Source organism: Sturnira hondurensis, unplaced genomic scaffold (genome assembly GCF_014824575.4).
Source record: "Sturnira hondurensis isolate 20B ecotype Veracruz unplaced genomic scaffold, ASM1482457v3 Scaffold0008640, whole genome shotgun sequence".
NCBI classification, from domain to species: domain Eukaryota; kingdom Metazoa; phylum Chordata; class Mammalia; order Chiroptera; family Phyllostomidae; genus Sturnira; species Sturnira hondurensis.
Genome location: NW_028081271.1, coordinates 8,767,876 through 8,794,718, shown reverse-complemented (window position 1 = coordinate 8,794,718; position 26,843 = coordinate 8,767,876). Strand labels below are relative to the sequence as shown.

Sequence of the window (26,843 nt, the reverse complement as noted above, 5' to 3'; positions counted from 1 at the left end):
TTATATCACTAAAAATAATTTTAAAGTCAAAGAAAATGAATATTAAATTTGATGATAAAGCAGCCAGATTACCTTGTGCTATTTTCCAGGACTGATCTAGTGATAAAGCCTATCCACATGGCATCCTTCTTCCCCAAAATCCACTCTATGACACCTGGAAGGGAGCAGACACACGCAGGGTCACAAGGCCGGCAATGGGAGAGACTGAACCACAGGCAGAGCCAGCTCTCCTCTTAAAACGCCTGTGAAATCTCCATTTCATTTAACAACTGTCTACTCACCCATGTAACCGCCATTTGTACTGAAACGCTCATTGAGTGTAAGACTGAACAGTCCCTGAGAAAAAGAAAGGAGTGAAGTCAGAAACCGAGACCACCCTGGGCAAGGTCCTCTCGCCAAACTCCCCGTGGTCGATGGAGACCTGGACTGGGGCGTATGGAATGCAGTGACTAACCAAAACCACGATGACGTCACGGGCTATTAACAGAACTGTTTCAGAAATTCCAAGCACTTTCACGCCTTGGGTGTGAGGTAAGTAGATGCGGTGTCATTGGCCTCCCTTTTCTAACGAAGAGTCTGCAGTGCAGAGAATTCATGCCTAGCGTGCCTGAGTGGCAGAGACCCAGGACCAGATTCCAGGCGGCCATTCCCCCGTCCCGACATGCAGCCACATACTTTGCCCCCAGAACGGGCTCAGGAACCTTCATTTCCTTTCTGCTCCTCTCTACCATGTGAGCCCACTCCTGCGAAGGCGACGACAAGTGCGAACGGGTGTACAGGGGCTTCCTAAGATCCACCCTTCGCAGAGAGGAAAAGCAGGGTGCAGAGCTACCTGCAATGCTACGCAACGGGACATTCCTTACCGGTTTGAATCCTGTTAACATGCCCACATAGCCAGCAAAGCTTGACGCCTTGAAGACAGTTTTGTTGTTTCTCTGGAAGTCCAAGTTCACTGTTAGAGGTTTCAGCGCCTCGGTTACGACCCAGGTGTTATTATTTATATTCCACCTATAAAAGATGAATTTTAGTGACATTTCAGAACAATGACGATAATGATGAATATAATGATGATGCCCATGCTTTATACTAGGTACTTTATCTAATCCCTAGTGATCAACCGTAGTAAGAACTTTTCGTCAGAGGGGAGGGGGCTGGGGGTAAAGGGATTAAACAGAAAAACGAACAAAAAACAACCACAACTCAGGTACGTAGACAACAGTATGGTGCTTACCAGAGGGAAAGGGGGTGGGGGACCTAGAAGAGGGTGACGGGGGATAAATGGTGATGGAAGGCTGGTGAACACACAATATAACCTACAGATAATGTATGATAGAACTGCACACCTGCAACCTATATAATTTTATTAACCAATGGCACCCCAATCAATTCAACATAAAAAAGAACTTTGCCATATAGGCGTTTTGCCCTCCATTGTCCATATGACCAAACTGAAGCTCGGAGAGGCTGAGCAGTTCTCCCAATACAACAGCCCACAAACTGTAAGCCCCTCATTCAAATTCAGTCCCTCATTGTAAAGCCCTGGTACATTTTTTCCAGAAAGATTGAGACATAAAACGGAAGGCTATTCTTCCTTTTTTAGAGATTTTTTTTTTAGATTTTACTTATTTATTTTTAGAGAGGGGAAGGGAGGGAGAAAGAGAGGGAGAGAAACATCAGTGTGTGGTTGCTTCTCATGCGCCCCTCCCACTGGGGACCTGGCCTACAACCCAGGCACGTGCCCTGACCAGGAATCAAACTGGTGTCCCTTTGCTTCGCGGGCAGGCACTCAATCCTCTGAGCCACACTAGCCAGAGCAATTCTTCCTTTTTAGCAATAAACTGCACGTGCATCTGGGCCTTCAAGCATGTTCCAGATCTCTGTTCACTAGGTACCACTCAGGTACAAAGTCACCAACAACTGAGTAAGCGTGTGCCCGTCTTGTCCCAAAACGAAGGAACCCACGCTCTTCCCTTGCAGTCGCACTTGGAGCACAACTTGGGACTTTTCATCAGTGTAACACAATCTACTCTTCTTAAGGACTGATACACACCATTCTCTTTACTTACCCAAGAAATATTCCAAAATCCATGTTTCGCCCGTGTATTAAATGACCTAATTGAAAGAAAGCAAAAGAGATGCGTAGAAGCAGTTATGATAGTACGATAGATCTTAAAGCTGGCCGCTTCATTCTGGTTCACTGATATGCACAACTGTTAAATCCAACAAGAAGAATTAGGCAGCATCTTGATACTGTAAGTATTAAGATCAAACTGTTCTCCTTGTCACATTGGCCAGACCCCCCCATAATCCCAGAGAACACAGGGTTCCAGGTAAGGTTAGAATATGGGGAAAGGATCAGTGGTCATTCTTTGGTCCACTAGGACACTGTCCTACTCGGACACAGTTACGTTACTGTCACCTAATGTGACTTGCCAAGATCCTTCAGGCATTGCTACCCATAGCTGGACACCTCAAGGATTAGGTACGGGCAGACTTTATAACAAAGTACAGGTCAAAAATAAGAGTGACTCAGACTAAGTCATCTTGTGCTTTGTACTCCGGGGCTCTGCCAGGAAAACCATGGGAAGGCGACGGTGGTCCATCCAAGGGTCTCTTGGCTGATGGATGATCTGTCCTGGGCTTCAGGGAAAGGCTGGGACCATTACAATTAAGAAGACTATTAAGCATCCTGTGAGTGCTTATATCAGATCCTGAAGATGAGTATGAGTAGACCACGAGGAAGGGCAAACATGTTAATAGTCCTGAAACACTTCTTCCAAGTTGTTTTGCATGCCTGAATTGAACTTCAATAGGCATCACAGTGGCCTTAAAATAAGGATAGTGTTCAGTTTACCTTTAAAAATGTATCGAAATCCGTAAAACTGTGTGCAACACACATGAAATTTACAAAGCAAACTGAGATGTTACAAGTCCTAATTCCATCGGCACGCTTACCTTTTTTGTCCTCTGCGATTATCGAAGTACAAATGGTGAAAAACTCATAGAAAATGTTGAATGAAATAATCTCTCCTATGAGAAAAGACAGACAATTTTTTCCGTTAATATAGAGAACCATGACATTATAGAAACTTCCTTTTCAAGTAAGGGCCGAGCTCTCCACCCCGTGTGCGTTTCTGCTCTGGCAGGCCGGTCCGAACATACCTGCGTGGCCGGCTGAGTGACAGGCTCACCAGCCTGTGCACTGCAGATGGATGACAAGACTAGTCCCCAAAGGGGCTCCCCAAAGGGGGACCCACTGGGTAAGCTGAACATCTGGGCATGGGGGAATTCTATTACACCATAACATCCACATTTTTTCACCCATATGCTTGCTTTTAGTTTTCTTCGGGAGACTCAACTACAAAAATTTAATGCATCTGGCTTTTGGTTGCATGCTGAGAAGTGTTTTGACTAGATTTTTAGAGTGTGACCAATATTCGAAGCCGAGAAAAGAAATACCGGAAGTATTAATAAGTACAGAGCTTACAAAGAAAGTTCATTGTAAAACATTTTAATTTTTGTATATTCTTCCAAAACTGCATAGTAATAATAATACCATTTAGCATTTAATAATTCAGTGATATACATTTTCACTGTTCCAAATCATGTTAATATATTAGGGTTAACATTTTTTCACCCCAATTTAATGTGGGTCTTTTTCCATTTGATTTCTGTTTTGATGAAATTCCACTCTTATTTTCTTTTATTATGAATCATTGGTTAATATTTTTAATCCGTTTTTCTCTTGAGATATTTATGTGGTATTCATTTGCTGCAGTTCTTTACATAATAAATAAATTAAAGACTTACTTCTCATACAGGCTACCAATGTATATTTTCTGTATGCTAATTATCTTTGTGGATCATTTTTGAGACCTCCCTTTAAATCATTTTTCAAAGAAGCAGAAACAAAAAAAAATCTAGCCATTTTTGTTGATAAATACTATTGATTTCCAGAAATTCTCAATCATCTCTCTTGTAAAACCAGGATATACAGGCTACTTAAAATAATTCTATTGTTCAGTAGTTTAAAAAGAAAATTTGGGGGGTGGCAGAAAAAGTCTGTTTCATTCAATACTATTGGTTGGAAATGAAAATTTAAAAGTGGTTTCCAAAAACATCAGTACCTAAGAACATGATGAATATGAAGACTATGAGAAACAATGTGATGAAGGATGTATGGATGAGTAATATGCAAGTCATCCTCAATAAAAATTTAAAGTGCAGCTCAGAAAAACCAATAACCTACCAATACTGAAATTTCATACACGACATTCACAGATTGGAAGACTGGGTGTTACAACCCCACCCAAAATATCAGCGGGCTATTTTGTCAAAGTTGATGGGCTGAGTCTACAATTCATATGGAAATGCAAAGGGTCTAGAATGGCGAAAAGAACTCTGAGGAAAAATAAAGTTGGAAAACTTACACTACATACTTTAAGACTTATTATAAAGCTTTAGTGCCTGCAGTGGCACGGTATTAGTGTAAGTAAAGACAAACAGATCAATGAAGCTTAACAGAAAGTCCACAACCTGAATCACATGTATACAATCCTCTGACTGCCATCAAGACCACCAGCGCAATTCACTGAGGGAAGGCTGGTCTTTCCAAGAAGCGCTGCTGAGTCCACTGGAGGGAGGGAGGGTCCATGTGGGAAAACCTTAAACTTGGCCCTTCCCTCCTGCCACACCCACAGTTAATCCAAGGTAGGTTAAGTAACAAGTAAATGAGAAACATCTACAAGTGAGAAGGATATTTTCACGACCTCGGCATATGCAAAGATTTCTTTTTTTTTTTTAAGATTTTATTCATTTATCTTAGAGGGGAAGGGAAGGAGAGAGAGAGAGAAACATCAATGTATGGTTGCCTCTCATGCGTCCCCTGCTGGGAACTGGGAACTGGGAACTGGCCTGCAACCCAGGCATGTGTCCCAACTGGGAAATGAACTGCGATCGTGTGGTTCGCAGGCCCGCACTCAGTCCACTGAGCTACACCAGCCAGGGCTGCAAAGATTTCTTAAATGGACACAAAAAGCACTACCCCTAAAAAAATGAGGAAATGAACTTTATTAAAATTAAGAATTTTTGTTCATCAAAAGACACCAATAAGAGAATAAAAAAGCAAGCTACAGACTTGGAGAAGGTATTTGGAATACATATTTCTTACAAAAAAACTTTTACTCAGACAAAAAAAACCTTTTACTCAGAAAATATAAAGAATTTCTTCAAAGAGATAAGATGAGCATAAGAGTTTAACTAGCACAAAGAAGGAAGAAAAGGGTCAATAAACTGTTCGCTCTCATCAGCCATCAGGCAAATGCAAAGGAGACAATAACGGGATACCATAGCACGCTAAATAAAATGGCTCAAATGAAAAAGACTATCAAGTAGAATAGAATCAAGTAGAGAAAATTAGAACTTGGATGCTTTGCTGACGGCCAGTGGATACAACCACTTTGGAAGACTGGTTGGCAGAATCTACCAGGCTAAACATGCAGCTACTCTGTCACCCAGTACATGGGGGAACCCCAGAAACCACTGGAATTATCTTCTGAATGGCGGACAGGGGATAATTATCTTCTAGTAGGACAGGCTTCCCTGGCTAGGTGAATGTTCTAGGAACCCATCTGTATCAGTGTGCCAGCTGGTGTCATTGTGAGAGGCTGTGTTCAGCTTCCAGGAACTTTTTTTGAAGACCCTTTTAACACATTTGCCCATTTCACAATGAGTGATTTACGAGTACACCTGGCCACAACGCGCTGAGTGATCAGCAACTTTTGACCAAAAATGGCATGACCCCCAAGCCCCACCCTCCCTATTCACTTGATCTGACTACAAGCAACTTTCTATTTGTTTCCCCGAGGTTTTAGCGCCTCTCTGCGAAAAACATCCTCAAAGGGAAACATTTTGCCGATGTGGAAGAGGTGAAACAAAAATGGCAGAAGCCCTAAAAGACATCAAAATCGACAAGTTCAAAAACTGGCTTGAGCAGCAGAAAAAACATCTTGATTGGTGTATTATATCAAATAGACAGTACTCTGAAGGTGACTGAAGTGTAAGCATACAAGAACACACAATTTTTACAAATAAATCCCATTGGGGGGTCTCCTTTGCATATCTGAGAGAAATGAGTGCATATGCTCATTAAGAGATGTATAAGAAAGTTCATACGTGTTCATTCTTAACATCCAAAATCTGGGACAACCCCAATCTCCTGTTCATACGACAGGAATAAGAAAGCAGATGATAGCGCGCACAGCTCGGTTCCATCTGGAAACGTTCAAGAGGAGAAACTAATGGAGGTAAAGCCAGAACAACAGCCACCTGGGGAGGCGCTACTGTCCACAAAGAGGTGTGAGGGAGCATTCTGGATGGCTGGAATTCTCTGCATGTTGATCTGAGTTGCAATTACATGCATGTAAGTATTTTTAAAATTCTATTGAGCTGCATCCTTAAGGTCTGTGCACTTCCCCGGATGTATACCATACTGCAATAAAAAAACTGAAGTGCTTTATTAAACTGTCTAAAAGCTGAGAAACGAACCTTACCCAAAGGTATGCCAGTCACATCGGCAATCCCCTTCATTTCCTCCTCATAGGGGCCAGGAAAGTTGCCGAGTAGACCAGGCTGAAAACCAAACAAATTAACAATCACTCAACCTCAAGTGCTGCTTCCAGATCTGGTTCTTTTACACCGAATGTGTCCTAGAGACTGCTCCCCAATAGGTGGTCTTATTTTTAAGACACTTCTTTTCTACATCATGTGTTTTTAAAAGATCTATGTCATACTTGCTCTAACTCTCACTTTTGTACTCTTAGGCTCGTCTCTTCTCCGGCATCACACAGAGACATGTGCATCTCGGATCGTTTCTATTTCGCCCCTCCGCAGAGACAGGGCACGGGAACGGTGGATGCCCTGCTACGACCCACAACAGCAGCATCACAGGGAGCCGCCTTACCTCTCTACTCAAACCCACCCTTTAGCCAATGGCATTTCACCCTCATGACTGGTTTCCTTCCCTCCTCACACAGCAAAAACCTGTATCTAGTCACTCACGAAAACTTCTGTTTGGGTTAATATATGATCGTGGGCTAAGCTGCTATATGCATTCTGTTAGCAAATAGTAAACACATGAGCAACTTCGATGGCATTCATCATATTTTTATCCTTAACTGCCACGGTTCACTAACAGTGAGGTCAAAATTTAGGCTCACATAGCCTCTTGCTAAGATAATACGTTTAAAATTTACAAGTCTCACCAGTTTGCTCAATTTGCTTACCAGTTTACTATTTGTATGGACTATGGCCTCAGGCAGCACACACGTGGACTATTTCCTCCAATTTAACACAAAAAGGACTCACTGAGCATGCGTTCACCACTTACTACACCCAGGCACGGTGCTGCACCTGCAGCGTGTCAGGCAGTCCTCACGACCACCACACACAGTGTGTCTCAGTAAGCTCTCCCTGAGGACAGAGCTGAGGTTTCGTGAGCTAAGAAACTTGTCCAAGGACACGCAGCTGGGATGCGGCTGACCCACCCTTAAAATCCAGTGTTTAAGGAACAAACGCCCCAATGCTCGATTACAAAGCCTGCACCCTCTGTATGCTGCCCCCTGCTGACACGCGGAGGAGGGGACAGGCAGGGGGCACGTGGGGGCCTCTTCTGCGGCTGCTCCTGGCAACATGTGCATTTTGGGGAGGTCAGGTGAGTAGGAGCATACACATGCGAGATGGCAAGTTGGGCAGGAGCAAGTGTTATAGGAAGGACATGCTGGGGCATCCGGCCTCTGGGACAGTGATCAGCAACCAGGGGTGGCTTTCCTGCCCACCCCCTTCCCTGGGAGCTTTGGTGAATCTAGAAGACATTTTCGGTTGTCACAACTAAAGGGCTACTACTAGCAACCGGTGGGTAGACACCAGGGATGCTGCCACAGATCCCTCAGTGCACAGACTGCCCCTCACAACAAAATACTATTCAATCCCAAATGTCCTTAGGTCAAAATAGCTGCCCTGGGGCCTTGGCGTGCCCCAACCACCCCAGCATCCCCTGCCCCCACCCATTCTTTGCACCCCGCAGGCCAGTGAGGGTCCAGAGCAAAGACTGGAATAGGGTGAAGTAAGGTGACGAGGCTCTCTCGGGGGGTCCCAGGGGCCAGAGTTTCCACAGGTTCCACCTAAATTTTAAAAAGGGGCTGAGAACTAGAGTCTTCTTGCAGGACTAGGAAGAAAATGAAATGGTGTGGCGAATGTGTACCCAAGAGAGACACGTGACCCATGGGAGTGTCAAAGGTCACAGCTCCGGAGGGACTCCAGAAAGCACAGGGCCAGCTGAGAAAAGTCTCTCGTGTCCTCGAATACTCAGTCGGGTACTTAAAAAAACCCCAAGTATTCCATAGCTGTAAACCCGTGTATACATAAGGGGAAGGAAATGCCACACTCCCAGATGAAGTATGTATATTTTTCCCATTGTTCTGTAAAATTGTCAATACTTTAAAAAAAAAAAACGAAAGAGCAGCGGACTGCCACAATTTGCCATCCACTTTATGTCCTGTTACTCTGAAGGGACTAAGCCCCAGAGCCCTCAGTCCCTCTGAAGTTTTGAAAGTCGTCTAGAATAAACATAATCATGCCCGAGCTCCTTACAGGAGGCTGTAAAATTATGCCTTTAAGTAAATACCAGAGGCTCTTCTGAACTGGGTGTGTTTAAAATTTATTATAGGCAATAGTATTTCTTACCAATTTTTGATCCACGATCTGCATAATTTTTCCACTTGGAACAAAAGCATTTGCTACGTCCTTCATTGAGTTCACAATAATCTTCAGCTGTAAAATTAGTTAATTAACTAATTAATAAGAAACATAAAGCAGTACTGACCTCTAAGATTAATACTGGTATAATGAAAACAGATATAGGCCTCTTGTTTTATGCATAGGTAGAGAAGTAAAATAGGGTGATATTGGAAAATATTTCCAGTTAAGGATAAACACAACCCATCTTTAACATGACCTGTGATCAACCATACAGCTGAAGGCAGATGAGACAGAGAGAAAGAAGCAAAGGCCAAGGCCGGTAAAAAGAGCAAGAAGCGACAGACAAGGAACGGCATCTTTTCCTCTGCTGGCGTTTCTTGCCAATGGCACCCAAGAATCCAAAGCTCATTCTTAAACTACTTGGTGTGTAATTTTGTGTGTCTGTGCAATCACAGTCAATGAAGTCAGAAACAGAAGAGTTGAGAGTCGCAGCTTACCGACGACGCCTTCTCAGTGAGCAAATCGTGCCATCTCTTGTAGGGCGGCAAGTCAAGATTTATGGTGTACCACGGGACTGGCCCCCGGTAGCTGTAACGAAAGGTGTCGCATCTTGAAATATTAAAAGCAGTTTTAATGGGCGTTAGGTAGTTATAGCTCTATGGACATGTTAAAGATATATTCCTTTTTAAACATTTAATCTTTATTGTATTTTTTTCAGTTACCACGTAGTCCCCCTGTATGAGATAGAGTTTTAGTAACAATATAGAAGTCAGTCTTCGAATGAAAACTTGCAAACGCTCATTTCCGAGAGCTTCCGTCCTACGTTGTATATGATCCTAAGGCATTTCAGAACTCTTGGAAGAGACGACACATACTGAAACGTTAACGTGACTGGTGATAGGCGAAAGAATCAGTTTTGGTTGCAGGGTTACATGTAACAGGGTTACATCACTGCTAGAAAATACCTCTTTTTTCCTCCTAAATCTCTGCAAAAGTTTAGTCTAAGCTTGGGAACTTCACTAACTGGTTTCCCAGTCAGCAGTTCCTCTCAGACAGTCCGGCACCAGTGCCAAATCACCGCTGGCCTTAGAAAGGTCACCCCTGAAGACCCCAAAGTGGCACCACGTATCAGCTGCCCACGAGCTCCACCACCTCACTCTCCCTGCTGTGCTTCTCCCGTCTCATTCTTCTGTCGGAAATCCAAGGCCCAGCACTGGGGGATCACACCCATGCCCCAGCTTCCCACTTACCAACATACACAGAGCAATTTCTGCTCAGTCTACAGCAACGTCCACACCGTTCCGTTATTAATGGACCGGGGCCCTATTTCTCTCTGGTGGATGAACTTTATACCTGTTCTGCTGCTATGAAAGTGCTATCTTCTGGCAATTGTTGCTACACTCAAATAGCCTCTGAGGGTGTGCCATTCAGTGATTTATCAGCTTGAAACTACGCCTAAGATAGAGAACAGACTGACAGCTGTCAGAGGCGAGGAGTACTGGGTAAAAAAGGTGACAGGATGAAACAAACAAACAAACAAACCCCAAACAACCCTCATAGACACAGACACAGTACAGCGATTACCAGCAGAAAGGGGGGTGGAGGGAGGTAGGAGAGGGCATGGGGGGTACATGGAAGGAGACTGGACTTGGGGTGGTGAACACAATACAGTATGTACATGATCTATTATAGCATTATACACCAGAAACTTACATGCTTCTATCAACCAATGTCACCCCAGTAAGTTTTTTTAAGAACTACACCAAAACCACCACCACTCGGCCGCAGAAAAGCGCGGGCTGTGGTCCAGCGTGTGCAGCGCCACCAGGCTGCCAGGTTCAAGTGGGAGCCACACTTGGGTCTGTAGCAGAGATGGGTTCGTTCCTCAAAGTCATGAGCCGTGGTCCCACTTACACTTCTATGGACACAAATAATTATTTGTTTCTCTAAAGACTGCTGCTGAGCCTGGAGCCTGGGTATAGGTATGTGGCTTCATGAGACTGCTGACCCACGGCCAGCAGTGTCCTGATGCAGGTGGGAAAGAAAAGCACACTTGCCTCTGGACACACATTTAAACCGAATTGCAGTGGATAAATTCTACGCGTTTCAAACACTTCCTTAGTGGCTGATATCTATGTTAAACACTATCCTTCTTAATTCCTAGGGGGAAAAAAGCTTTGTATAAAGCTTTTTTTATAAATTCCATTTATAAAAATAAATGGAAATAAATTCCATTTCTGGCTGATCATAACGTCACGTGCAAAATTTTGCCACACAATTCAATAGCTATTTTCATCCTATTACAGGCAGGTGCTTCCAACCTGCTCCCTGCGCTCCTCGCAGGCCCCTGGCGTGCACCAGTATCTCCGGGTCAAACAGCAACCAGAAATCAGCCGCTCCCTGCAGCCCCGCGCACCCGCGGCACTGTCAACAAGGCACCTGTTCTGCCTAAGAACTCTGGTCAGCTGGTCCTCCCCGGGTAACAGCCAATAAAATGCAAACCACGCCCCTGCAGCTGCCCTAAACTCCTCACTCGTTTCCAGCTCGGGGCCCCTGGTCAGGCTCCAGAACTGCGAAGGGGCGCCCAGAAACCTCTCTACAACCACAGCTCCGTTAACCGGAATTCTTGGTAAGAACTGTTCATCTGATTAGCAACATCATTTTAATAACTAAAGCTTAGCCATAAACCCCTATTTTACTTCTCTTTAAATATTTTTCTAAAATACCTCAGTACTGAACTGCATTTCCTAGAGATATCAAGAGCATCTGTTTTGGGCGGACAACGAGGATTTCAAGACCTATGCGGAGCATACTTAGCAGCATCAGTGTTTAGTCCACGGTAGGATATTTTTCTACTTGACCACAAACAACACACGTTAAATGATTTTTGGAGACAGCATCTGCTGTGCCCAGGTCATCAAAACCAATATCAAGCATTGACTGAACCCACCTGGCGCCCCAGATGGCTTGGCACCTAGTCCGAGTGGTACAACGCACGCCGACACACACAAACAACAGCCACACGAACAACAGCCAAGGCTGGGTCCAACGAACAGCAGAGGAGAAAAGCTAATGGCCCGCGGATGGATTCAGGGGCGCTCAAGCTGTCGGGCCTTGACCTCCAGCACTGAAGTGACTGCTCCGGCGGGGTAAACAGGTGCTTTCTCTCCTTCCTCACAGCTGCCCACACCTCTCTCCAGAATCTACTCTCTCGAATAGAATCTCTCCAGAATCTACGCACTGGAGTGAAAAGGATGTCCCAGAAGGGACGGGAGGATGTGTCATCCTTTGAGATTCCCCTCTGCCAGATCTCAAGGTCCGCAGATAGTTCACAGGAGAGAACGAAGGATCAGAGTGGAGCTGAGGTTTTCTGCGGTGGGAACTGCCTAGTGAGGTAGGAAGGAATCCCGCAGAAACACGGGGCACAAATAGTCCCATTGTGCTGCTGTATACAGATATGAAAATGGTGTTTATTTGTATATGTGTGTCATACACGTGTGCACACACATACACACACATGCACGCGACACCTTGGAACCACTTAAAAGCAGGGAAGGTTTATGGAGCAATCAGTTTGTAGACATGAGTAAGGAGTGCAGGAAACAGAGTAGAAGCGGAGCCTCGAATGTGGAACATACTCATTCAATGTTCCATGAACTGGGGCAGTGAGACCAGCCAAGTTCAGGGTGCAGTCAATAGGGCACGACTGCTGCTGTGCTGGTTAGTGGAGACAGAAAGTGGGGTTGGGTGCTGGCTTTGGGAAAACACAGAAACCAATTACATCTAACTTCCTTCTTGCCAAATACTGGCCTCTTTCTGCAGAAAGGTGAGTAAACCAAAAGAGTTTAGTTTGCCAGTTTCTCTGTATCTGGAACAAAGGCTATCTATCTAGGATGCGTAATTTAGGCAAGTGCAATATGAAATAGATCAGAGCACTATATAAACTGAAGAGGCATCTTGATATCTCTGGTTCAAGTTCTTCTCTGCCTTCCCTGCCCCCAGCAGGCTGCTTTGCTGCGGAAGGAAGAGCAGGCCAAACAAGATTCCCTGCCTTATCCCTTTCCTCCTTTCCCACACCCTGGTACCCTCTGGGCAGGTGAGCTGTTCTCACATCTTCCGTAGAGACACATAGCTACAAAGGACCAGAAAAGGCCATGCCTGTAACTAGACTAAAATTATCAGTGTTTAATACACAAAACCACAGTATTGGCCCCTCCCTATGTCTTCCAGTCCTGTTTGCCCCTTGCTAGATTCTGATTATCATGCTAGATTTATTTCTTAAATGTTTCCCATGTAAGATCCTATACTTTTTTGTCCCAATAAAATCTGGTTGTTAATACTCAGGAACCATAGAGCATCACAACTAGGCTCTGAGTTTCTCAGGATGAGTAAAACGCCTAGGGGTAGACAGAAGAATTTAGTGGAAAATGGGAATTTTTTTCTCCTATGATTTTGATAGGCTAGAAATGGATGTAGTAATCATGAAGTATTTTCACATTTGTCCGGGGTCTTAGTCAAATACATAATACACAAACCTGAGAAAAAAATTTTTTGCCTTTCTTAGAGGACATGACTTAAATTTTTGTTCACTCCCATTATTTTTCTGAGATCATTGCATAGGAAAATGTGAGTTTTGATCATCTGCTATTTACTCACGTTGGTCCAGAAGGAGGGTAAGTTGATTTTCTGCAGTCTTCTGTCCACTAAAAAAAAAGAAAATTTTAAGTTTCAGAAAATAACAAATTGAATAGGCAATTTGCAAACATGGTTAAAGCTTGTAAAGACAAAATCAAGAATGACTGCCCTTTTGGACCATTTCAATACCTCTTAAAAGTCTTTTCCTCCTATAAAAACTACTAAAAATCTCAAACTTAAGTGCATTTTCTGTCTCAACTGAACTTACACTAGTGCCATGTATGGTAATTTGGCTTTTATATTGCAAATATATCAAATAAAGAGGAAGCATAAGTAGATGGAAAATTTATATAAAATAGGTTGGTTTAACACTGCATTACCTGATAGGATGTAATGTTACTGGAATTTATGAGCCAACTCTACTGCGATGGAGTTCTGCATCCCAAACCAGACTTCCAGGGCACACTGTCCAGGGCCCTTCACAGTCTGGTCCTAACTTACCGCCCTGCCTCCCTCCCTGCTACTCCCCCCGTTATGCGGAGCCAGTGTAACCTCGTCCTACAGCCTCTCGCCTTCCAAGCCTGTGCACATGCTGTTCCCTCTGCCTGGAATGCATGTCCTCTACCCGGTGAACTTCTGGCTTTAATGTCTAAGATCCAGTTCAAACACTGCTGTGGTGCCTGTTGTAAAGACGTCTTCATCTACTTTCCATGTGAAAACACTCATCCCCTCCTCTGTACCCCCACAGCATTCGCGCACATCTCCATGACCATGTTTTGACATTGCGTTATAATTACAATTGTTTCTCTCTTCACTACCAAACCCTGTGCTCCTGGAGGGGAGGATGGCCCCGAACCCCGAGGCTGCTGCTGAGGAGGCCACGAAGGAACGAGACGTAGGGAAGAGCTCAAGCTTAGCAGTAAAACAGAATTAGCTCTTAACATAAAATGAACAAAAAAAAAAGTCCGCATGAATTTGCGATTTCTTTATTACTAGTTCACGAGAGCAAACCTGTTTGACTTTCCTCTGGGGACTCAATGTTATGGAAGTTAAATAACTTTTAACAAGAAGGATAAATTCACCATAAGCAGGAGGTAGAGGGGGGAAGGAAACTACCAGAACTGTAGGTTGAGCTCAGAAAAATATACCGGCAGCAAAACCTGTGTGAGAATGAAGTTCTTCCATCTCACGTTAACTTTTAACAGCATGGGAGGGATATAAAGCAGCTTGACACTCCCCATGATTGAAACGTTCCTTGTTGTGAAAAGAACTTCAGTACAGTGCAACTGAGGTTCTCGTACAAGTGCCCTTTTGCTTGTAACGTTAGGTAGATTTCAGTAGGAAACAGTATCGAGTATCAAATGATCGAAAGCTAATTCAATCATCAGGATTTAAATTCTATTTCTAAATGATCACAATATAAAAATAATAGGTATTAAATGTCAAGTTGATCATCCGGGATCACCTTAGCAAAAGCTGATTTTCAAAGCCATTCAATGTTTAATAATAGTGGCTGAAGGAGGTTCTTGTTTGGAAGCGTGACAGTCTCAGCCCTGAGTTTAAAACTCACAGTGACGTTTTCCTGCTGCCGACCCCACGAACTGCTGCGGGGTAGGAGGAGTCAGCATCTATTTCTTACACCAATTCACAGAAATGATGATGGTTAAGGCTACAGGAGCAAAGGAAGTTCATGGTTGGCATTACTCATTCAGTCACATGTAAGAGATTCAAGAATTTCCCATAAAGTGTTTGCCAATTGATAATATAATAACCACAATTTTTAAGTGCCATTTTCACAAATGTTGTACATTTGTCCAACTAAACCTTTTTCTGCTCCACACACATGAGGTCTGTCTAGGAGGTATCCAGCTATGTAATATGAAAAATAGAGACATTTGTTGAAGATACAAAATACAAGAAACACTGTACACAGGACAGTGACGCCATAGTCCCCTTCAAAGTGGGCACCTTGGGACCTCACACAGTTCTCCCAAACGCCATTAGCTGCTCCTTCATATTTTCCTGGATTTCATTGATGGTCTGAAATCTCTTCCCTTTCAAAGGTGATTTTAGTTTTGGGAAAAGCCAGAAGTTGCAGGGTACCAAATCTGGGCTGTAGTGGGGCTGAGTCACCAGGGTGATTTGATGTTTCGCCAAAAAATTCTGCAGGGGATGTGATGCACGGGCAGGTACATTGTTGTGATGAAGCTGCCAATCACCAGTTGCCCACAGCTGTGGCCTTCTGAGTCATCTGAATAGTTCCCATGGGGGAATGTTCAAGCTTAATGCCACATTTGATGCAGATTCATTGCTCTACTCCCATAGTCATTATGAATGTGATGGCCACATGCTCACTCACGCATGTGTCTACCACTCCCACTGACTAGTACAGTGAAGTCGTCATCGTTCACACATGCGCATTCCAGTCCACTCTCCTTGGCTGCCAGGTTACATCGATGTCATTTAAACTGTTCTCATTATGTTAACAAAGGTTGGACTTTTTCCAGACAGACCTCATATTTTTTCCACTGTCAATTATTACACATCATAGCAGATTCCACTTTAGGTCTGAACGGAATGCCTAGATTCTCAGCTTCTTTGAAAACGTCCTGCCTGTAGTTGTTTCAGATAGACTACTCGTAGAGTTTCACTCTTCAGTCTGAAACTTGGCATTGATGCCCTAGTAAGTACAATATCAATAACTGATCAGTATTAATAACTTCAAGAGCCAAGGAAAAACAGCTAGGAATCTTTGGCCTTGTTCTTAAATTCGTGTTGATGATGTCGCCAAAGTCCTGGACTGATTGTGTGAAACGAATTTTCTCAGGACACATTACTTACATTACTGCAATCGTGTGATTTCGCTCACCATTGGTAAATGGCTCTCCTTGCTTCGCTAACTGATGAGCTACCTGGAGATTTACTTTGGTTGCAGCTTCTTTGCACGCTTTAAAATTCATAAATAAATTCTGCTGTGATGAGATAGTCTGCTTTGAATTTTCTTATTTTTCTGGTACTTGATTTTTCTCTGACTTGGGACTATCATGAGGACTGGCTAATGCTGTAATGTTACACAGTGTCTTTTATCACAACTCGTGTGGCTGCGTAATGAACACGAGGCTTTGCCATCTAACTCAGTAACGAGATAATCCATGCTCCACTTTGCCTCAAGAGAACAATTTTTTCACTTCTTTTCTTGTGTTCAATGATAGTTTGCTATGGTCATTTTTTATTTTACTTTACTACTGTATTTAATTTATTTTTTAAGCCTCACCACCCAAGAATATGTTTATTGATTTTAGAGAAAGAGAAATTGGTGGGGGGGGGGGGGAGAGACAGAGAGAGAAACATCCATCAATTGCTTTGTGCATGTGCCCTGACTAGGGATCAAACCAGTGACCTTTTGGTGTATAGGACGATGCTTCAACCAACGGGCCCACCCGGCCAGGGCTGGCCATTGTTTTTAAAGGTTAGAATCATCAGCCACCCAGCTACAGGTGGCACTCAAAATGCTGTTGAGTTTCAGCTGCCAGCCGTCACTTGCAGTGCCTGAGCAGCAGTGAAAGGTCCTCAGGAGCACACCACACGTGGGCTTTGCCACGGCAGTAAGCCAACCCACGAGTGTGTCTGTGTTCCCAAGCAACGCTGTTTATGGAGACTGGCATGTGACGTTGAGGTCATTTTTACATGTCACCAAGTACTCATTTCTTTTTGATCACCCCAACTTTTTAAGACTGTAAGAACCATCCTTAGCCCACAGGCCTCCCCAGAACAGCTGGCAGGTGGGTCTGGCCTGGCGGGTCTGGCCTGCCGGCTGTCATCTGCCACCTGCTCTAGGGTGTCAACACCTGTAGACACTGCCCTGGGTCCTGCCAGACTACTTACTCGGTCTCCAGAGGAAACCCCTTTGAGGTGGTGTGCATGTGTGGGGAGAGAGACGGGCACTGTGTGTTCAACTTTTTGCCGGCCAATCATGCCACACACAGTTCTGTCTGCAGAGGCTGGGAGTTCCTTTCTGTTCCGTTTACTGGTCCCTCAGGCAACTCTCCCTTCATCCTCATTTTTTATGCTTACGCTCCAAAATAACAGACTGTGAGGACAAAAGAAAAACACTGGAACTACTGGGGGAAGCTGTAGTATTGGGAAAGCATGGTCCAAATAAAAAGAAAACAAAATAGGAAGTCAGGAGGTTTCAAGAAGAATGGACAGAATAAATAGTGAGAGAGTAAGTTGGAAGCTGAAATAAAACAAAACAAAACTCAGCATACAGTGATAATGGCATAGACTCAGCTTCTGCTGCTGAGAAAGAAAAGAGGAAGCAATTAGAAGCTCCCAGAAAAACAATTTGTATCAGAAAGGCATGATATAAATATGAAGCAAACTGAACTGTGGCATTCATATGAGCATTTGGTAGAGAATACATTTGAATATTCTTTCAGTGCCATTAGAATTTTGGCTTTGGCATTTCAGGAAAGGAAATGTAAGCATAGTATACTGAGAAATGATAATTATTCACAAATCTTCCAGGTACAATCATGTTATCGATGTTTACAAAGCAAGACTAGAGGTATGTACAGTGGAAGGAAAAAGGGGAGAAAAAAGTTAGAGGGAACTTTACCTTTTTTTAAATCCTTGTCTACTTGTACCACTTCAGATAACCCTCTGATTAGCTCCTGAATGGCTGAGGAAAGATGGACCATGCATCCAGACCAGTGGTCAGGTAGCAGATGACCCTCTCAGACCCATCCAGAGGCTAAGACTGCAGGACTGACTCTTCTGAAGAAGGTACGTATCACAAGAGCTCTAAGCTTCTCTGTCTTCTTTGGAATACTCTTGGTATGGCCTCGTGTTGAGGGTTTGCAAACCCTAAGACCCATGCTTAAATCTTCATCATTTATTTCTAGCTAAAGCCTCCAGGCTCCTTTCGAGTTCATCTAACACAAGTTATGGGGAACTTTAGGGTCATGTTCTGAAAGCAAGGCTCGGCTCCATTAGAGATCAGAAGGTCACGCAGCTGATGAGAGAAAAGAACAGGGGACCCAGCTTTCCTGCTGTCCCACAGCTGCCCACAGGTAACAATGGAACGGGCACCTCCATTTAATCCCAGATCAGCCACAATCTGTACTTACTTCAGGGTTTTAATGACCACTGGAATCCACTCAGGAAATAAGTAAAATGTGATGATGTTCATCTCTCCTGAATGGTTATATTTGTACGACCTGGGTTCCAAAGCCAATATTAAAATCAAACTACACGGCTTATCCCTAATGAGACCACTGTGAGGAAGTTAAATGTTCTCAAGTCTCAGGACAGAATGCAGCCTTCCCTGGGGGCGAGGGAGTGGCCCGGCCATCACACAGGTAGGAGTCTGAGGGCAGTAAGATGTACTATGATCATCCCAGCAGCAGTACACATGAAATTATAACACAGACATGAAATCTGCATACAAGTTGGCTGTAAGAGTAAAAGGTAAAAAAGGTATTTTAAACAGGTGAGCTTTGGGGGTAAGGTGGAGACAGCTACATCCTCCCCTGAAAGGGAGATTTCAAAATCTATGTATAGACTTAAATAGAGTTACAGTTAGCTCACCTGTTATTTCAAGTTTCTTACTGTCTCCAAATTTAACTACACATGGATTTAATAATAGACAACCTTATCAAGGTAAGTACAAATTTAAATAGATGAGAGGTAGAGATTATAGGTGATAGGTTAGGGATATTACATAGTCTGCTTGGTATATTAGAGGAAATACACACAAGCCACTTAAAATCTCAGTTTCTCTCACCATTTCTTATTTTTGCTCCCTAAGGCCAGAGGAAGGACTGAAAAATCTCTTTAAGACATTTTGTGAACACTTTCTGGGGTAGTGAATTCTCTGATTTTTCTGGTTATTTGATAGGAACTGGAACCTCTTTGAAATTCAGTAATCTTTATGTCCTCCCCACTCATTAAGAAAAACTAATTATAAAGCTACTGGAGATACTGTATTTAGGAAAACAATATATAAATTATAATTTTTCCCACTAGTGACTTAAGTGCTCCACATAAAAGAAATGATGTAACTTGTGCAACTCCTTAAAACACTGAAGTCCTGGACAACAAGTGGGAACCTCACTGACAAGGCTGCACAGAAAGGCGCAGAAAGCCCTCATGTTCTCATCTCCTTCACATACTCAGAAAAAGACAATAAAAGGTAATTTAAAGAAATTATACAGCTCACGCCAGTGTTCGCGCCATCAGAAAAGAGGCCGAACAATCCCAGGAAGGCAATTTTAATTCAATTCTTTAACTCGACCACTATTTTCTAAGATTTCTCTTAAAATGTTCTCTGCATACAACAGAGCAGACACACACCTACTGAATGCAAAAAGGCATGTCTCTTGCATATATAGTAAATTCAAATGAGCACACAAGGTTTTTCATTTGCATCTGACTTTTGATGGGACGGCACCCAATTACACTGCGGATACTTAGGTAAGAGCAATGTGAGCAAACCCTCCCTAAGGGCAGGCACCTTTCCTCTCGTGCACCGACCTGCTTCCCACACCTCAAGCAGAGGCTGGCACACAGCAGGCACTCGATATTTGCAGGGTAAGGGACAGATCCCACCAGTGTGTCCCTTCCTTTGCAGCACTACAGAGAAGCAGACGCACTTACGACAAAACTGGCCGGGCCGGGTGGGGTTTACGCGATTTCTGGGAACTTGGTGGAAATCATTGCTAAAACCTAATTCAGTGAGCTTGTGTCAACAAGTGCTGTTACTCACATGAGAAGCTGGTGCATGGAAATAAGTTTAACCCGGCAGTTAATTACTGAGCTGTCAGGTTTCTTTTCCATGTACTTTAGGAATCCGTTCAGATTTATTAACGAGAAGAGTCATCTCCCCGACTCTCCTCCGAGAGCTCCTCAGCCTGCTGCACCTGTTATGGCTCCCAGCCCTGCACTGGCCAAGGTGGCCGATGACCTCCGGTGGCCGATGACCTCCAGCTGCCAAGCACCGCAGACACCTCAATGGCCCTCAGCACACGTAAGCTGCCCCACACTTTCTGAGCTTCCACAGCGCTCGCCCTTCCATTCTGGCCTGCCGCTTTAACTCACTTAGTTCTTCCCTACCTGACGTCTGCACCTGCAGGTCCCTTGGCCTTTGCCTCTGCCTCGTCTCTCCTCTTTGTATATTCTCTCTCCGCTCGATGTTCACTGCTCCAGCGGATCCAAGTAAAATGCCTGTGACCCACCCCCCCCCAACCATACCTCCCTCCTGAGCTCCAGTCCAAAAGGTCCGCTGGGTAGCCCGTTGCCACCGGGAGTTCATTATAACCAGAATGAAAATGATCTTTCTTCCACCCCCACACGTTGGCCTGCCCTGTTCCCTGGTAGCGATGCCACCGTTCACCCAGCTGAGCACCTCAGGGAGGGGACTGTCCCTCCTGCCATCCAGCCCTTCCTTCTTCTGCTCGTTCTGCCCCCTGCCCCCGCCCCGTCTTCTTTCCAGCCATCCACTGCTTTCCTTCTCTGCCGCCATCACCCTCCCGTTCCATTTCCTCCCCCAGACAAGACCCCTCACATCCGCCCCTGCTCCCTCCAGTCCAAAGTGTTCTTGTTAAAGTGAAAATTTTACTGTGTCATATCTTTTTTTAAAAGATTTTATTTATTTATCTTCAGAGGGGAAGGGAAGGAGAGAAGGAGAGAAATATCAATGTATGGTTGCCTCTTGTGGGTCCCCTGCTGGGAACTGGCCTGCAACCCTGGTATGTGCCCTGACTGGGAATCGAACCTCGATCGTGTGGTTCACAGGCCCGTGCTACACCAGCCAGGGCTATTGTGTCATATCTTGTTTAAAACTACCCAATGGCTTCCCATGGGTTTTAGGACAGATTCCAAAATCATGAACAAGGTCTAAGAGCCCTCTCCTGATACTTCTGTGTCACCCTCAGTGGGGCGGTGGGGGGGGGGCGTCTCTTAATGGGTCTCCTAATGGAATCAACAGTAAAGAATGACTCAGGAAGACCTTAACATATGCTATAGTCTGAAAAGCCTCAAAAACAGGAAGAAACAAAACCCACAGACATGCCGAGTCAAGTGATGTTTTGTTTGTGACTTGAAGTGGGTCCTCATTATTCACATGCGTCAGAAGCAGTTTTGAAGTATCTTTTGTCACTATGTGGTTACCAGCAGTTTATCATGTAAAATGATTCCAAGTTAAATACTCTTATCAGAGAGTGAGGTCAGGAAACTTCTGTGAGCTTTCAGCTAGAGGCTCCCAGAATTTTCCAGATCAGTGAAGAAAAGGAACAGGGGAGCCCAGCACACGGGAGTCCAGATCTTTATGCTCCCAGGAGGAGACGGGAAACCAAACAAAGCAAACCCCACGCACATAACAGAAAGAATGTTTTAACAACCAAAATTGAAGGCCATAAAGTCAGAATAACAGCTAACATTCTGATTTAATCATTTTAACCTCACGCCCTCATTTTTTCTCATTTCATTGAAGACTTAGGAAAGCAGCTTCCCAAACTGACCCCAGTAGCAGGACTAGATTTTCACAACCACTGTGGCAGGTAAGAACTGTTAAATTTGTGAAGGCTGCTGAGTCTTCTTGTTTTAGAAAGAGCCTTTGAAATACTCTTTCTTGAAATAGTAACGCATAAAGGGGGAAAAAGCAGCCCCTGACACCTGAAACTTGTCTGAAGTTCACAACTAGACCTCAGTATTATCACAAGCTGGTCAGACACACAGGGCCAGGCTATGGCTGCTGTCGTACTGGATAACCAACCTCACGGCATCCCCACCTCAGCGAAGCTTCCCGGAAGACAAGATAAAAGCAGGCCACTCACGATTCTGTCTCAGCACAGACGAATACAAGAGTCCTATGCAACCCACAAAATACCAAACACCCCTTCTCTTGCTAAATGACTGTTTCTTCTTTACCCAATCCTGGAATTGCCTCACTTCCTAAAAGCATTCAATGTATAGCAACCCATGATTCCCCAGACCTATCTCCAAATCACACAACCAAATTGCAAATGATAAAACAGGTTTTTTCTACTTTGTACTGAAAGGCCCCACAGTTGCCCAAAGTGGGCTCTCCCTCACCACAAAGAGTAGTACTTTGTTCAACTACAGCTATGTTTCCTAGGAGGGGTTGGCTGAAGGTCACGGACAGTGTCAAAGTAACAAATCCCTTAAAAACTCACGTAATTCCAACCACTTCAAAGCAGATTAATTCCTTATTCACACTAAAGCATACTAATTTTAGTCCCCTTTATGCTCTTCCAATCCTTTTCTTTAGGTGCATTTGCCTGTGACTGAAATCACTGTACACAGTATTTTGTATTCTGCTTTTACTTGCTTAACATAATTTTTAATGGCTGAATAATATCCCACCATGACTTTATTCATAAAGCATTTCTCTTTAGAGAAATGAATAAGACACACACCTTGCTCCTACCATCAGTATCCCAGCTAAGCTATTCAAGATCACCCTCGTCTAGTCTCGGGTCAGATGCACCTAAGTCCCCTTTATCTGATCAGCTGACAGAGCAAAATGATGCTTTGAAAGAAGAGACTTATGAAGGAGCACCGGCCTGGGTGTCAAGAGGCTGGAGTTTAGCGTGCTTCAGCAGACAAAAGTGTGACCTCTGGCTAGACATTCTGTTACTTCACTTCCTCCTCTGTAAAATGAGAGTCAGGCTGGTGCCTCGCTGCCTCTTGCAGTCATGTCCGTTCCTGGGACTTCCTTTCGGGGAAAGAGCCACGGGACGGGCGTTGACATGACTGGGGTAAGGGTGCAACAGCCACATGGGGCCTGCCTGGGCTGTTCCCATGTCGCCGACTGGGGGATGCCTGGGCTCTCCCCAGCGCGCTCAGGATCCAGAGCTGCAACTTCTTCAGCAGCTCGTCACCGAGCAGAGAATGCCAAAGTCATTAAGCAGTCCTTCGCTTAACTGAGTTGTGTACACAAGTCGACTGGAACTTTTCCGCTCAGCAGTTCAGAATGCATAAGCCCGGAACTGGTAGAACAAGCGCAATCCCTGAAATTTTAGGGTGTGTAAATCACAACCACCATTGTGCTGAGATCAGGATTTCCCTAAAAGGTTCCAGCTCTGCCAAAGTAATTCCGCGTGGGGTTTACACCCCCGCCCCGCCCCCTGTGCGCAGAAAACTACGGACACCTGTAAAGATGCTGCCCCACTAGGTGTTGCTACCGCCCCGCCCTGCGTGCCACGCCCCCACTGCGCCCCCCCAACCCCGCGCCCTCTGCGTGAGCTCACCCACCGGGGGCGCGTGCTGCGCCATGGCGCAGGTGACGGCCGCGGTCAGAAAGATGAAGGTTAGGCTACTCCGGCCCAGCATCGTTCCAGCCGCCAAAGCCGCTCCGAGATGCCGGCGGAGGCCGCGAAAGGCACCTCCTGGGCTCGGAACAGGCCGCGCCCCCGCAGCCACGTGACCTACCGCCCCGGCTGCACCACTCGAGGTCGGGAGCTGGGTAGGGAGCAGAGGAGACGGGCGGGAAGGACGGGATGGGGCTTCTCGGTGTCGCGGACAGGGCGACAAGAGCTGGGAGGCTTTCTGCGTGGAGCAGGGACCCCGAGGGTATTTGCCAGCGCTCGTGTTAGCACCGTGCTCTTGTCGGACACCCCTCCGCGCGGGCAGTGGTTGGGTCGAGCCGGAGCTCCGCCCCGACGGCCGAGTCAACTCCGAGTTTTGCTCTTGGAAACCGCAAAACCGCACGGTCCTCGAAGGATAAGAGTGGGAACTATCTGGGGTCCCCGCCGCGGGTGACACGAAGGAGGGAGTCCCGTTCCTCTCTGGGCCCGTGCCACCTGTGCAGCGTCCCTGAATGGCCCAGGGTGAGGTCTGCACTCTGTGTTAATTGCCTACGACACAGACCCAAGTCACAAGTCTTAAAACGCTACCCGACCGGTCTCTGCCCTATGAGGAGGGCAAGCCCGAAGTGAGTGAGGTTATTCATCCTGACCCTGGGGTCACTGGGCAGGCCCAGGTGTCAAGGGGCGGGAGGGGGTTCCCCACGGAGACCTCAGACTGAGTTACTTATTTAGGCTTCCACAGCGGAGACACAAGTCACCGAATTTTGGCTTCAGTTACTGAGAACTGCGGACCTTCCTGATGTATTCCGCCATTCAGCGGCTGTGTGTTCTGAGCTGTGCTAAACCCGGGAGGGGGTAGCCTTCACCTGAGAAGCAGGCGGATTTGCATGTGTATTTGTTTGGTACCCGTGCCTTCTGTGGACGGTGATGAGTTAACTAATAAGCCCAACAGAAAGGCCTCTCTGGGCTCCAGTTTCTGATCCAGTCTTTGACATTTCAGCTGGCATTCTTTGTTTCTGTAAAACTCAGAATGCAATTACTAACATCTTCACATATTTATTTTTGTCTTGCGCGTGTGACTATGTGAAATTGCAGTTTTACCCATTTGTATTACTTCCTTAGAAAAACAGTCTTTTTGTTGGAAATTTGGAAATGAGTATTTGATGTTTCGAGGGTTTTTCCTCCCTAGATATTTGTTCTGGGGGAATGCTAGATGAGTGTGGGTTTTTTTTTTTTTTGTTTTGTTTTTTTGAGGAGGAAGTTTCTCCCTTATGTTGTTTTCGATCTGGATGAGAAATGAACAAAAGCATCATACATAAGAAAACTTATGTTGGATGTTAGAAGATGATAAGTATCAGAGAAAGAGTAAGGGAGATCAAGAGTGGAGAGGGTTGCAACATTAAATAAGATGGATGGCATTGGCGTTATTGATGAAACGATGTTTGAGCAGAGATTTGAAGGAGGTGAGGGAGGTAGCTTTGTGGTTGCCCGGGGAAGAGTATTCCTGGCAGACAAAGTAGCTGGTATGAAGTTTCAAATGTAAGAAAGAGCCCGGTGTGTTCTGCAGGAAGTCAGTGTGGGTGCAGCAGAAGGAAGAAGGAGGAAGAAGTAGGTAAGTATGAGAGATAAGTGGAGTAGGGCAGATTGTATCTGCCACTAGGAGTCATTGTAAAGCCTCTGGCTCTATTCTAGGCAAATGTGTAATGTGTAAATAGGTTGGATTACCTTGGACCTAGAGAACCCCCATCTTTTCGTGTATAAATGGCTATTTGGAGCAAAGGTCATTCATCTTAAATACTGCTGAGGGCACTTGGAACCTGTCACCAAACACATTTTTTGTCTGTATGAGAGGATATTAATTGGTGTTCAGGTGGTGTGGCAAAATCCGATTCTTTAGGCAGAAAACATATTCATTATCATGGTATTAGACACAACTTTCTTATAACTTCGCATTTAACTTTCAAAGACCTTTTCTATGCTATGGATTCCATTTTCAGGCAAATTAAGAATTGAATCTACTTCCCTAAAATTATACTATTTTATGCATGTTTTTTCCTTACACATACATCCTTTTTTTTTTTTACCTATTCCATTCTTCCATACCAGCCGGGTACAGAGAGCCAAGGCAAAGCATGTGGCCATAGGAAACCTTGCCGTGGTCGGAGGCATCCTGACATATTAATAGAAAAATGGTATTTAAATAGACCAATGAATGGCTGTCAGTGGAAAGGGTGGTTCAACTAGTACCTTCATAACAGGCATCGAGTGTAGGACTTGGATAACCTGTTGAGTATGCAGGAGTCAGCCTCAGTAATGAAATTGTTTATCAGAATAGCTGAAGTTCTTGGCAGGCTGTGGGACCTTCTCTAGTCTCCTGCCTGGCATTCCGAGGTTCCTGAGGTGGAACCTTGATTTCAAACTATTGCGATCCAACCACCCCACCCTGAATGAACTCTACCACACATACTACCACATTACCCAGAACAGGTATAACTTGATTGGTAAAACTGAATATTCAAAAATGTGTATAAGAAGTCCCCAAAATATGGAACTGATATTTACGTTCCAAAAAGAAACCTTTACCAGAGTCTTAACCTATGAGCTGTTTTGTTTCGAGAAAAAAGCTTTATTATATTTAAAATGTAATCTGAGTTTCAAAGCTTAGATTTCTGTCTTTTCAGGAGAATGGAAGAGATTAAAAAATGGAAAATAAGAGGTCGTGCAAAACTGTTACACAATCCTTTCCCTCCAGTAGCTTTGTCACACTAAGAAAGAGTACTTGCTTTTGGCTTTACTTTTCTACAGAAAAATATGTTAAATCATGACCTTCAGGTCAAGGTATTCCAGTGTATACCTACAAATTTAGTGTTCTCATTAAACTCATTGTCTTCCCCATAGAATGTCAAAATGCAATACTTAACTATCCTTCACTTCTAACTTATCTTTCTCTTTGTGAAATATTTTCGAATGCCCCCAACATGTTAGAGCTTCAAGAGCCTTTTATCCTTTTTCCACTTTTTTTGATAAGACATGTGGTTCTGACCTGACTTGTCAATTCACCTCATATCCGATGATCTCTATCTAAATCTCTTTATTGTTTTGACTCTATGTTCTTGCATACTT

The 26,843-nt window shown here is 44.5% G+C and overlaps 1 protein-coding gene and 1 long non-coding RNA gene across 3 annotated transcripts in view; one reads left to right on the top strand and one right to left on the bottom strand.

Annotated features, from left to right (window-relative positions):
• The window catches only part of ASAH1 (N-acylsphingosine amidohydrolase 1), a 29,067-nt gene extending 4,918 nt beyond the window's left edge, over positions 1–24,149 (bottom strand). The window contains exons 1-10 of the mRNA XM_037055231.1: positions 23,668–24,149; positions 13,414–13,460; positions 9,255–9,345; positions 8,743–8,829; positions 6,552–6,630; positions 2,956–3,030; positions 2,067–2,112; positions 864–1,008; positions 282–336; positions 73–154 (exon numbers count right to left, since the gene is read on the bottom strand). Coding sequence (XP_036911126.1) covers positions 73–154; positions 282–336; positions 864–1,008; positions 2,067–2,112; positions 2,956–3,030; positions 6,552–6,630; positions 8,743–8,829; positions 9,255–9,345; positions 13,414–13,460; positions 23,668–23,745 — 785 coding nt within the window. The 5' untranslated portion in view covers positions 23,746–24,149. The remainder of the gene's footprint in view (positions 1–72; positions 155–281; positions 337–863; positions 1,009–2,066; positions 2,113–2,955; positions 3,031–6,551; positions 6,631–8,742; positions 8,830–9,254; positions 9,346–13,413; positions 13,461–23,667) is intronic.
• On the top strand, positions 17,810–20,335 carry LOC118993102 (uncharacterized). Of its 2 annotated transcripts, XR_005067774.1 has the most exons (4): positions 17,810–17,959; positions 18,047–18,177; positions 18,297–18,464; positions 20,239–20,335. It is a non-coding gene; the product is annotated as an uncharacterized LOC118993102 (long non-coding RNA). The 2 variants fall into 2 exon arrangements; XR_005067773.1 differs by lacking the exon at positions 20,239–20,335 and having other exon boundaries at positions 18,297–18,551.
• Positions 24,150–26,843: the final 2,694 nt, after the last annotated feature.